Source organism: Bos indicus, chromosome 25, assembly GCF_029378745.1.
Source record: "Bos indicus isolate NIAB-ARS_2022 breed Sahiwal x Tharparkar chromosome 25, NIAB-ARS_B.indTharparkar_mat_pri_1.0, whole genome shotgun sequence".
Classification (NCBI taxonomy): Eukaryota; Metazoa; Chordata; class Mammalia; order Artiodactyla; family Bovidae; genus Bos; species Bos indicus.
The window spans coordinates 35,654,989-35,667,807 of record NC_091784.1 but is presented as its reverse complement, the minus strand read 5'-3'; the positions used below and the strand labels follow the sequence as shown (position 1 = coordinate 35,667,807).

Genomic DNA, 12,819 nt, shown 5'->3' with positions numbered 1-12,819 from the left:
CCCAGCTCTCCTCTCAGTGAGTTACCCATATGCACTTCCTGAAAAGACCGTTCCTGTTTGAATGTCTGGGTTACAAAACCTGAGAGTTCACCATTCCCGGTGAGAGGTTCCCTGCACCCTGGAACGGAGGGAGCCAGAGGCACCGAGGAAAACCCTTCCCCCCCAGCGCTCTGCCCACCAAGCATGCCGCACTCGGGTGAGGACCCCGCAGGTCTCGCTGGGCCTGGTGGGTTGGGCTGCGGTTCCGGGTGACCAGCTCCGGGTGCGTGCTCGGCCTGGGGTCGCTGTCCACCTGGCAAATTGGGGCGTGGCCGCCCACACCTTCCCCAACGGACCCTCCTCTCCGCTATACACCCCTCCTCCCCCCGCCACCCACAGTCCGCCTGGCAGACTGATAACGAGATCCCACCGGTTCACAGGGTCAGTGACCGGTCCTGGGCGTCCTCCGGGGCTCACCCTGGGAACCTGGTGCTCCTGCTCTGTGTTCAGGCCCACACGCGTCCAGCAGACTAGGGCTCACCCTTCCCTGGACTTGCGGGCCAGACCCAGGGGCAGAGAAAGCGCAGCTTCCCCATTCCGTCGCTGGGGAGGGAGAGCGAGGGATGCCCAGGCTTCCGGCTCTCATCACCACCGCGGCGCGGATCCCTGCTCACGGCCACCCGCGACGCGCCCAGTAACCAGGAATGATGAGCACCCTTCGGGTTTTCATGTCCCGGCGGGAGCGGCGCCAGCACTGCAGGGACCCCGGGGGACCCCGGGTAGGGGGGCTGTGCGCCCCGCCCCTCCTGGCCCGCAGCATCACGTGGCCCACGGCGCCCCCCGCGGCCGGTCACGTGACAGCCGCGCCGTTGCCCTGGCAGCGGCTGCGGCTGGGCGGCGAGGGGGCGGGTCAGCCGGCGGGGGCGGGGCCCGGGGGACCCCGCGAGACGGGCGGAAGGAGGGAGGGGGCCGCGCTCGGCGCCCCGGCCGGGCCACCGGGCCACGCCAGAGCCGCCAGCCGCGCGCCCGAGCCGGAGTCAGGCCGGGAGGGCAGAGCAAAGATCGGTGAGTGCTCACTGCGGGCGTCGGGCGAGGGCGGCGGGATCTCCGCCCCGGCGTGGGGTGAGAGCGACCGGAATTGCCCCCGGAGACCCCAGCTTCCTCCTGGGCAGGCCTACGGAACGACTGTGAGGTTGGGACCCCAAACCCGCGGGATCCCCGGGCGGGGTGCGGAGCCGCCGGGATGACTGGGAGGTTGCCAGGCGTGGAGAGATGCGGGCCGCATGCGGGTCCCCCGGCTGCTAGGGGGTGCTGAGGCGAAGGAACAGGGTTGCAGGCGGGTTCCTCCAGGGAGACCCAGGGGAGGAGGGGAGCTGGGCCCTCCCGTGTGCGGGTGACAGAAAGAGTCAGAAACAGCCGTTTCTGCGTGGCACTCGCCATTGCTCGTGCCCCAGATGTTTAAGGGAACTTGACAGTCAAACCCCCAAACCCACCTCCTGGAAATGTTTCCCACGGCCAGAGACAGCGTCACGGTAATTCTACGAGATCTTTTCTCTGACCGCCCCTTATATAAAAACAAAACCAAAAGACCACAAGGTTCGGCCAGGAGAGCATCCTTTGGCGCCTCTGCCACCTGACAGAAAGGTCAGGCTCCATCTTGCCCTGCCCCACCCGCTGCCTGAGCCGAGCCCTGGGGTCTGAGGACCAGACTCTGCCTCTGGTGGAGGCTGGGTGGGGAGGAGGCTTGGCCCGGGGTAGGACGCTGGGGCTGGGGGGCCGCGGATGGGTTTGAATCTAGTCTGAGCTACTCCCTCTGCAGGAAGTGGTTTCTCTGTCCTCGGGACCCACAGGCCCACCTCACAACCCCAGCTCCAAGCAGACAGACAGCCCTTGCCAAATCCTGCCACTGGAGACATCAGTAGAGCTGAGGCCGCCCTGCCACCACCCAGGCCACCATCAGCCCTCACTGCCCATGAAGTTCTCCACTCTCCAACTTGGGCTCAGCTCACCTTCACTAACGGTCCCCATCTCCACCCCATTCATCTTTCTGGAGGCCACGAGGCCCTTCTGCCCTTCCCAGTTGGCCAAGTGTTTGAGCACACAGACCAGATGGAGCCCTGATGGCTCCCTCACCAACTCCTCCCAAGCCTGAGCATCTGGGCAGCTCTGGGCAGCGCCAGGGCAAGTCCAACACAGTCATACTGCCTGGGCCACACGTACTCCTTGAATCTTGCTTCCACCACTGCTCCCCTGGCCCTTCTGCAGCCAGCCTTCCTGCCCTGCCTCTCAGACCCTCCCCAAGTGGGCACCATCTTGTCTTTGCAGGAGGGTCCCTCTTTGCCAGCATGACCTTTACCAACTGTGTCCTGGTCCCTGCTCCCTTACAGGGACCCTCTCCTGGCCCAAAGAGTAGAGGCAGCCAGCCAGCGCCTTGTCCACCCCCTCGCCCTCACACTGGCTCCACTACAGCAGCATTTAACTCACTGGACAAGAATCTCCCCCGACGTAGGCCATTCCCCCACTGAACATCCTCATCTTTCATCTTTGATCCTTAAGTACCAAATGCAGCCTTACCTTAGGGCCCAGGAAGCGTTTACTGGATGCAGGGCGGAGGATGGATCCTCTGAGGGGCCAAAGGTTGTGCCTTTTACCCTTCCATAGGCTGGACAGTGTCTTCATCAACCCCACGAGCTCACTTCTGATGTAGTGGAGCAAAAAGAGGGGGGCAAAAAATGCATTTCCAAATGATGCCATTCTAAATGATTTGGAGCCAGCCAATGGATTGGTTAGTGAACATTTCAATGAATTCTTCCCAAGGGAAGGTACATTCCTGTGATTGAAGTGCTCGCAAGCAGTGCTGCTAGCTGCAGATGTGGGTGGGGGCCGGGTGGTGGTGACCAAGGTTTCCAAGTCGGCCCTCTTGTAAATGACCTAGTAATTGGCATACACAGACACACACAAGTCGCTCAGTTGTGTCCGACTCTTTGTGACCCCATGAATTGTAGCCCACCAGGCTCCTCGGTCCATGGGATTTTCCAGGCATGACCGGGCAGAAAAAGAAGAGCACAGAGCTGTTCTCTGGGGGCCCTGTTGGCCAGTAAAAGCTGTGCCTCCATGGCCTGGCACAAAACAAAGAGGAAAGGACCCCCAAAAAGAGAGAGCCTCCCCCCTCCCCAGGACCTTCCCAGAGAATCCACTTAGGGACTGGCATGGGCAGATCAAGTTTGGGGCATTTCCTCAGCCATGGACCCTGGTAAACACCCTTTTGCCCGCCCACGCACCCCCAACCTGGCTCCCTGGGACCTAGGAACGCTGATCTGTTTGTAATAGCCTTAAGTAGGCTTTTCACTGGGCCCATGCGGGCCTGAAGGTACAAGTTAATATCTGATGCTAAGTGAGCTGTGAGGTGCCTGTGCCCTTGAAGCCTGCCCTACAGATTAATTAGAGCTGATCCTGAGGGCTGCTGCAGGGCCAGTCCCTTGGGCCACACAAGACCGCCAATCCCCTATTTGGATTAGTGGAGATTTGAGTTTAAATTCACAAATCTCGACAGATCAGCCCTTCTGATCTTCATCCTGTGTTACTGTCAAACCACATGTGTACTGGGATGACTCGAGGGGTCTCCAGCCTCCATTTCTTGAAAAGAATAAACCCCCAAACCATGTTCGTGTCAATTGAGCAATTTTTCATTTTGCTAAAGGTTTCCACTGCACCTTGGATGTAGCTTCAGCAAGCTATAAGTCAGTTATTTTCAGGGTGAACTGTGCTGATTTAAATTGAAGTGAGATTTGAGAAATTAGCAGCTGCGTGGAAACACTGATTTCATGGTTGGCACCTGGCCGTTGGAAAGCAATTTGGGGTTTTTGGGCTCCATTGTCTTGTTTAAGACCCCAATAGGGTGGAGAAGGCAATGGCAACCCACTCCAGGATTCTTGCCTGGAGAATCCCATGGACAGAGGAGCCTGGCGAGCTACGGTCCATGGGGTCGCAGAGAGTTGGACACAACTGAGCAACTAACAGGGTGGGCATGTCTCCACGTGAAGATGAACAAGTTGGAAAAGTCAGGTGTTGTGTTTAGAATCGCACAGCTGGGTCAAATCCAGAAGTATCAGGTCCTAGAAGCTTCCAAAACGCTACAACTCCCTTCTCCTTGAAGATAGGCGTTTAGGTGCTTTCAGCCAGCCTTGGAATTCTGTTCACCCAAGAGCCACGCTCAGTTGGAGCTTTGAGCTCAGGAGAGGAGACCAGATACCAGCTTTGTGGAGAAACACTGGACGCTGCGGTGGGTCCTGAAGATGCACCCGCTTGAGCCCTTTCCCACAGGTGGTCCCTGCATTCCTGTGTGGGGACAAGCCTCGGAGGCCAGGCCCACCCTCGTGCACCCTGGATCCTGTGGCCCTGGTGCAGGGTGTAGATAGCGGGCCCCCAGGGAAGGTAGAAGGGACTTGGAAGTCTGGGTTCTCCACGCCCTGGGGGGATCCTCGGGTATACCGGAGTGTCTCTCCTGCCCCCAGCCTGGCCCCCACCATGAGCACTGAGCTCAACGTGCCCGTGGACCCCTCTGCTCCTGCCTGCTCGGAACCCGGCCACAAGGGCATGGATTACCGGGACTGGGTTCGCCGCAGCTACCTGGAACTGGTCACCTCCAACCACCACTCCGTGCAGGCGCTCTCCTGGAGGAAGCTCTACCTGAGCAGGGCCAAGCTGAAGGCCTCCAGCAGGACATCCGCCCTCCTCTCAGGCTTTGCCATGGTGAGTGGAAACACGTGGTGGGAAATATAGCCAGTAAGGTGGGCTTCTGCTCACTGAAATCCTGTGATGCTTCAGGGAGCAAAGCCCACCCTCTGGGCCCTGCTAGCAGCCAGGATGGACCACTGGGGAAGTCTCTGTCCAGAGACTTCCCTGGAGGTCTAGGGGCTAAGACTGCACTCTCAATGCAGTGGGGCCTGGGTTCAATCCCTGGTCAGGGAACTAGATCCCACAGGCTGCAACTTAAGATCCCACGTGCTGCAACTAAGACCACCCCCCCACCCCCACCCTCCAATAAAAGTCTCCACCCAGGTCCTACCCCCTCCAAGGGGATTGGTCTGGCAATGGGGAGGGCGACCTGGGGCACCCAGGGGAGTCCCCAAGCCCTCAGAAGGCCCCCAAGAGTTTGGGAATGTGAGCAGGAACTGCAGAATGAGCCCGGTTTGCTCACTGTAACCCAGCTGGGCACACACACGCTCCCCGGAAACGGAGCCTCTGGCCTGACTCCTGGCTGCCTGGCTATGCTTTCCTTCTGAGTCACCCCCCAGGGCGAGTCTGTCTGGGGAGGAGCTGCGGGCCCCCAGGAAGGGCCACATCTCCTGTTGACTCCAAAGCCTGCAGACCTCATCCCTCTGGGGATCGTCCCAGTGCACGGGGATGTCAGCATCCCAGTGAGAACTGCGGCCGCCACTCCTCCTCTCTCTGTTGTCTGCTGAAGTCCTATTGGGCTGGAAGCAATTCTTTTTTTTTTTTAACGTGGAAACAATTGTTCTTCCATAACCTGGAGGGTCAGTTGTCCAGTGGATATGCAGAAAATAGAAAGGTGTCCGAGAGAGCCAGCGTGACCACTCCTCTGATGAGGGCCTGCCAGACATGGGTGCCGGTCACCCTCAGAGAAATGAGACATTGTGTAGTCAGGACGTGACTTCATACAGGGCGGGGCAGTGGTCACCGCATTTAGAGGGCAGTCAATCTGGGTTCAGGTCTGTGGTTTAAAGCAAACGCTGATTCAGGTCTTGCGAATTATTTTTTAAAAAACAGGGTCTTCCCTGATGGTCCAGTGGCTAAGACTGAGCTCCCAAAGCAAGGGGCCCGGGTTTGACCCCTGGACAGGGAACCACATCCCACAAGCCACAGCTAAAGATCCTGCGTGCCACAGCTAAGGCCCGGCACTGCCACGTGAATACATGCTAAACCAAACAAAACCCGTGATTACAAGTGTCCAACCACGTGGGGCAGAGTTTTGGCTCAAAATGTTCTCTTTCATCACATTAAAAAAGGAATATTTTCTCAAGCTTAATTTTAAAAAATATGCAAGAGAATTTTTGATGTCACTTTTTTTTTCGGTGTCACTATTAAAATTAGATCTTGGGGGACTTCCCTGGTGGCCCAGTGGCAAAGACTGTGCTCCCAACGCAGGGCTCCCGCGGTGGGACCTCTGGGTGGGGACTAGGTCCCTGTGCAGCCAAGTGAATAAATGTTTTAGAAATTAAACTTTGTTTTCTACCTTCACGTAAGAATTATAGTACTGCATTAAGCTTTTTCTGACCTGGGTGTGTGTGTGTGTGTGTGTGTGTGTGTATATTTTATCTCTGGAAAACTAACTCTGAGAAGCGCTGCCCGATTGAATGCAGTAGCACGGTTTCCATTCTGTGTGGGGCCCAGGTCTTGGAAATCCCTTCCTGTCTGCGGGCGGTCTCTTGAGACTCCAGTTTGGATTTCCAAATTTAGGGAAGAGTCACTTTTTCCAACAAAACGCTCACCCAAGTTGAAGGTTACAAACCCCTCATTGAAATTTGAAAACAAGCCCTGTGAAGCTTCAAAACAGTGAATCCTGGAGGATTAGTTTGAGACTTAACTGCAGGCTTCAAGGGTATGAAGTGGCCTGAGAATGGGAGCAGTGACCTTTGAGAGGCAGGGGTGGAAATAATATTGCATTTTCTCAGCTTTCATGGAGTATCTCCTCTGTATCAGCCACTACTCCCTTTAAGCCGGCGGTGATACATTTCAGAAACCACACAGACCCCAGTAAATCAGATGATTGTTCAGACTGCAAAGCCACGTAGGAGAAAGAAGTGATGAATACTGATCGTCAGCCAGTATTTCCGCTGTGGAAACTACAGCTGAATAAGGACAGGGTCGTGGAAAAATGAACAGGCGGCGCTCAACACGGAGTCTGTTCTGTGTATTTGTTGTCACTCAGTCGCTCAGTCATGTCCGGCTCTTTGCGGCTCTATTATGTATTTCCTAATTAGAATTGCAAAGCTGGTCCTTTGTCCAACAGGTGCTCATGCCTGACCTTAAGCTTATTTCATGTTTATCCTGCCCCTAACACAGAAAACCTGTGATCCGAGGCCTGTGATTAAAATATCTACATAAATACACCGAAATATGGCCTTTGGCCTTTTCTCCCGAGGTGAAACAAAACTGCTTTCCTTGCCGTCCTTTTAATCATCTTTGTTTCTTATCTCTGCACCCTCTGAGGTTTCAGTTCAGTCGCTCAGTCATGTCCGACTCTTTGTGACCCCATGAATTGCAGCACGCCAGGCCTCCCTGTCCATCACCAACTCGTTCATCAAGTCAGTGATGCCATCCAGCCATCTCATCCTCTGTCATCCCCTTCTCCTCCTGCCCCCAATCCCTCCCAGCATCAGAGTCTTTTCCAATGAGTCAACTGGAGTTTCAGCTTTAGCATCATTCCTTCCAAAGAAATCCCAGGGCTGATCTCCTTCAGAATAGACTGGTTAGATCTCCTTGCAGTCCAAGGGACTCTCAAGAGTCTTCTCCAACACCACAGTTCAAAAGCATCAATTCTTCAGTGCTCAGCCTTCTTCACAGTCCAACTCGCACATCCATATATGACATCCTTTTTTGTTGGGTCACATTCTTTGTGGTCACAAGAGCCTACCCAGGCTACCAGGGCACTGAGAAAGGACCACCCCTCCCTCACCTTGGCAATGTGGCCACTGACTCTTGGAGCAATAATCATTGCAGAGTTTCCGTTCAAGCTGTGGTCCACTAGGACTGACATTCTCTTCTTCCCTACCAAGGGTTCCATCTCCACTGAGGACAGAATGAGGGGACAAGGCAATAGTTGCTACAAGTTGTGAAATCTTCCTTGTAAATTTCTTAAACCTGGGATGGCTCTGGGAGTTCCCTGGCGGTCCAGTGCTCAGTGGTTGGGACTCTGGCACCTTTTTTTTTTTTTGGCTGCCGTGGCCCTGGGTTCAATCCCTGGTCAGGGAACTAAGATCCCACAAGCCACACAGTTCAGGGAAAAAAAAACAAACAGGGATGGCTTAGATCTAGGAGACAAACAGTGAATGGAAGAGCCTTCTTCTGGCTTCTCTCTGCCTCCCTGCTCCTGCTGTCTTAATGGGTCTGGTTTCTTATCATTGGGTACTTGAGAGAAAGCCCTTGGTGAGCTAAGACTAAACCTTCCACTGGGGCTGGTCTGCAGAGCTGGGGTGGGGTGTGGGCCGAAGGGGAGCCATCCTGAGTGGACAGGGTGTGACCTGGGGAAGCATGGCAGGAGCTTGGCGGCCAGTCTGGATTCTGAAAGCCCCTTAGGGCTTCTGGTGAGGAAGTCTCAGCCTAAATAGACACCCACTGCTACAGAGAGAGGGAGAAGGCAATGGCAACCCACTCTAGTACTCTTGCCTGGGAAATCCCGTAGACGGAGGAGCCTGGTGGGCTGTAGTCCATGGGGTCGTGAAGTCGGACATGACTGAGCAACTTCACTTTCACTTTTCACTTTCATGCACTGGAGAAGAAAATGGCAACCCACTCCAGTATTGTTGCCTGGAGAATCCCAGGGACGGGAGCCTGGTGGGCTGCCATCTATGGGGTTGCACAGAGTCGGACACGACTGACGTGACTTAGCAGCTTCAGAGATAAGCTGGGGCTTCTGGTCCTTTAGTGGGCCTCTTATTCCCTTTCACTTAAAAGTGATTTATATGTTATTGAAGTGAATACACGCACACAGTTTAAAACCCCAGCAGCCCCTGGTTCCCACCCCTGGAGGAGCCCCTCCGTCTCCACGTGGAATTCGGGAATTACTGTTTCTTACACTTTCTAGACATTACCTGTGGCCTAGCTGTGACCGCTGCTGAAGATTCAGCTGTTTTCCCAGCCCAGGCCGTTTCCCAGCTTCCCCTTCTTACCATTGTTCTCATGTATACGGCTATTCCCGGCCTGGCCTTCGGAGATGAGGCTGCTCCTTCCTGCTTTTGGTCTCAGCTGACAGAGGCACCCTGTGGCTTGTGAGAGTCTGTCCAGTGCACAGCTCTGGGGGTCATCAGGAGCCTCCATTGTTCCTTTTTTTTTTTTTTTAACCCCCTGAAAGGTCAGGTTGTTTGTTTTGAAAAGCAGCAGTTGTTGGCAGCGAAGTCCCACTGCAGCCTGGCTCTGCTATCAACAGCAGTGTTGCACTTGCCAGGGAAGTGTGGCCTCTGCCCTGGGCCGGAGCTGGGCACCCCCAGTCCTCCTCCGTCCTTGGCACCCAGGGGGAGATCTCACGGGACCCAGTGCTTCCTTAGCCTTTTCTGTACTTTTTAGATTGCCCTTAGTGAGATCTCCTCTAGCATATCAGGAAAAAGTTCACAATGTGTGAACGGGGAAGGAGAGTGCCCTCTGCTCTGTGGAGGCTCCCACTCAGCAACCCTCTGCCTTGCAGGTGGCCATGGTGGAGGTGCAGCTGGAGACGCAATACCAGTACCCGCGGCCGCTGCTCATCGCCTTCAGCGCCTGCACCACGGTGCTGGTGGCCGTGCACCTGTTCGCCCTGCTCATTAGCACGTGCATCCTGCCCAACGTGGAGGCCGTGAGCAACATCCACAACCTCAACTCCATCAGCGAGTCCCCACACGAGCGCATGCACCCCTACATCGAGCTGGCCTGGGGCTTCTCCACCGTGCTGGGCATCCTGCTCTTCCTGGCCGAGGTGGTGCTGCTCTGCTGGATCAAGTTCCTGCCCGTGGACGCACGCCACCAGCCGGGCCCCCCGCCCGGCCCCGGCGGCCACACCGGCTGGCAGGCCGCCCTGGTGTCCACCATCATCATGGTGCCCGTGGGCCTCATCTTCGTGGTCTTCACCATCCACTTCTACCGCTCGCTGGTGCGCCATAAGACCGAGCGGCACAACCGCGAGATCGAGGAGCTGCACAAGCTCAAGGTGCAGCTGGACGGGCACGAGCGCAGCCTGCAGGTGGTGTGAGCACACGTGCTCCCGGGCGCGGCCGCCGCCGCGTCTGCATCCCTTGGCGTGGACTGGAACTCACGTGCTCCCGGGCGCGGCCGCCGCCGCGTCTGCATCCCTTGGCGTGGACCGGAACTCACCTGCCTCCTGGACAGTTTCAGACACGCGGATGGCCAACCGGGCTGCCGAGTCACTGCCAAGACGGTTCGAGACCAAAGTTCTAAAGTTCTACTCCTGTCTTAATGCTGTTAAGACCTGGCTCGTTTTCCCTCGGAGGATGGAACTCTTCAGTTAAAGGGGAGACTGATGGCTAAGAGCTCAGGGCAAAGAAAGGCTGAGTCTTTGGCCATGGGGACTTCCTGAGGCAAGGAGGCCAGGCTCTGGGTTGTAACGGGTGGTCACGGGTCCCCTCAGACACGTGGACCAGCTTGGGGCGGGAGCCTGGCAAGGGCCTGGAGAGGCGGGGCAGCATCCTGAGTTCAGGGAAGGGACTGCACCGACTCTGGAGCTGGGCTGGTGGCAGCCCAGGGGCATGAGTGATGGTACCACCCTGCTATGAATAGACTGGGCACAGGATTAACGGCTTGGCCTGGTGCTTCCCTCCCTGCCCTGGAGGGGGTTGGGTGGCCTGGCCCTGGGGCGGGGAGGCAGCAACCTGGGTAGGGCAAGTCAGCCCAGCAAGTGCATCAGACTAGTCAGGCCTTGGATGAGATGTCCAAGGTCAGAGGCCTGTGGGGCCAGGAGGCCTGTCTCTGGGCATCCCAGGTGAGGTGCCCACTTGAGGTGGCTAACTGAGGGGTGACCTGAAGCAGCCTGGGCTCAAATTCTCTCTTCCCAGACAGCAGGATCCCTGGCCACACTGACCCAGTGAGGCCACCAGGTTGGGAAAGGGGCCCACAGTCCAGAGACATCCTTCTCTCAACCCCAGACGGCCCCCTGAGCTGTCAGCCCTCTGAGCTGCAGCTACAGAGGGTGGGACACTGGCCAGGCAGCTGAGCTCACCGTCTCCTTGCTGCCCGTGGCCCCTGCTGTGGGAGGGGGGCGGCCTGGGGGACTTCCTGTCTAGATAAGGCCATGGCCTGGCCTGGTCTGTGGGTGGTGGTGCCAGAGGCCAGCCCTGGCCACATGTGGGTTCTGCTTATGACAGCAGGGAGGGTGAGGTCCCGTGTAGTGCTCCCCGGGGGCCCCCCCAGGCCTTCCGGCCACACCCACCCAGCTCATACTTCTACACAGTCGTGGTTTCTGGTGTTTTTGAGATGGGCATCTGGTAGACCTGAGCCCATGTCCTGGGGCAGAACATGTAGATGCTACAGCTCAGCTTATCTATGAGTTTGCTGTGCCCTGAGCTGCTTTTAAGAACCACATGTACCATACTGGCCAGCAGCCACCAGAGAGGGGTGCCTTTTCTTTTGTTTCCACAGTCATTGGACTTCATGCTCTGATGGCATGTCTGTCCACAGCCTAGTAGCTCTGTGGTGTCTGGGTCACGTGTGCCAGGAAACGCTGGTGGGCCTGACCGAGGTTTCTGAGACGGTGACGTACTGCTGAGAACATAAACCTTAACACATCACTCTGAAATGCCGAGAACCCCCAGTGCAAGTTGTGGCATTTACAGGGAGCCTGGATGTTGTGTCCTGTGGGGCCAGAGGAGAGCCCTGGCGCCTTCTGAAGGGCGTGTCCCTCACATCCTCTGCTGACACCTGTTGTGACTTGCTTGGTCCTTACCACATGTCTCCTCTCCTCTCCTGGAGCCTTGCTGAAAAGGCTCGTCTGGTTTAACGTGTTTGCTTTGTGCAAGGTCAGCGTCACCGCAAGACCACCACTGTGTGTCCTGGTAGGGACCAGACAGGCCGGCTCCTCCCCACTGCTGGAGGGGACAGCAGCTCCTTCCTCTAGCCTGAGCCTTTTGAGAGGGGCCTCACAGGGCTCACTGCGACCCACTTTCCTGGGCCGCCTGGTGCCCCTGCCCTGTGAGCCAGGCCCATGGAGTGCCCAGTTCCCCCACATCGTGGCAAGCACACCCCAGCTATCAGCCAGGAGCCCGCTGTTAACGCCTGGCCCGTGGCGCTGGTGGGAGGGGAGCTTCCTAACCTGGCCGCATCAGGGTCGGACACTAGGCACCAAGGACATTGCCACACAGGCAGGAAGATGCTGCGTGACATGCTTTAGACACTGATTAGGAGAGCAGTGTTCTTGTAATTTCTTATTTTCATCCGGCAAGTTTTCCCGGCTCCAGCCTTTCTAGTTCCCAGGTATGGGGCAAACAGTTTCTGTGAGAACAGAGCTGACCATGGGTTGGGGACTGGTGATGGGGGTCACCCTCAGGGTAGCACAGAGCGTCCTCTGGGGCTGGAGAGTAAGCTATTTGGAGCTGCAGCAGGGCAGTCTGGGAAGGACAGGGAAGCATATGTACAGGCTAGAAATTTGGTTCCTGGAGGTTTAGCCTGATTGTGAAGAGGGTTCCAGGTACAGTGGCCTCTCCATGGTAAGAGGAGCCGGTGTGGGCTTGCCCTATTTTCTTCTGAAAGGAGCCTTCCTGGTGCTCATAAAACAAATGCCTGCAGATACACACAGGCCATTTCCAAAGTGGAACACAGTCTCCATTTAGTACCTGACCAGAACCAAACTCACGGGTTTCTATTTTGGACAAACTGCCAGGGCAGAATGTATTTCAGTTTTCTAGGAAGGTCTGTGCAGGACAAAACCACACAAGCCTGAGTGGATTGAGGCGCATCTACAGACCTTATCTGTCTTGTGCTGAGAAATGCACTATGCATGACGTCATGGAGACCACATGTGGTGTACACTGCCCCCCGCCCCTGCCCCGTCCTATATATGGATTTTTTAAAAACAGTTGCCCTGGATTGAACTGAGTAAATAAAGCTACAACTTGC

The 12,819-nt window shown here is 56.4% G+C and overlaps 1 protein-coding gene and 1 long non-coding RNA gene across 6 annotated transcripts in view; one reads left to right on the top strand and one right to left on the bottom strand.

Moving 5' to 3' along the window:
* Positions 1-898, bottom strand: part of LOC139179754 (uncharacterized) — a 22,823-nt gene extending 21,925 nt beyond the window's left edge. The window contains exon 1 of one of the 3 annotated variants that reach the window (XR_011564102.1): positions 457-898. This is a non-coding gene — a long non-coding RNA (uncharacterized lncRNA). The remainder of the gene's footprint in view (positions 1-456) is intronic. The other 2 variants (XR_011564103.1, XR_011564104.1) reach the window with 2 other exon arrangements.
* Positions 1-12,819, top strand: part of ORAI2 (ORAI calcium release-activated calcium modulator 2) — a 14,248-nt gene extending 1,429 nt beyond the window's left edge. Inside the window, exons 1-3 of one of the 3 annotated variants that reach the window (XM_019987956.2) lie at positions 46-196; positions 4,494-4,731; positions 9,404-12,819. In XM_019987956.2, coding sequence (XP_019843515.2) covers positions 4,507-4,731; positions 9,404-9,943 — 765 coding nt within the window. In that variant the 5' untranslated portion in view covers positions 46-196; positions 4,494-4,506 and the 3' untranslated portion in view covers positions 9,944-12,819. Of the gene's footprint in view, positions 1-45; positions 197-907; positions 1,045-4,493; positions 4,732-9,403 lie in introns of those variants that run through there. The other 2 variants (XM_019987954.2, XM_019987955.2) reach the window with 2 other exon arrangements.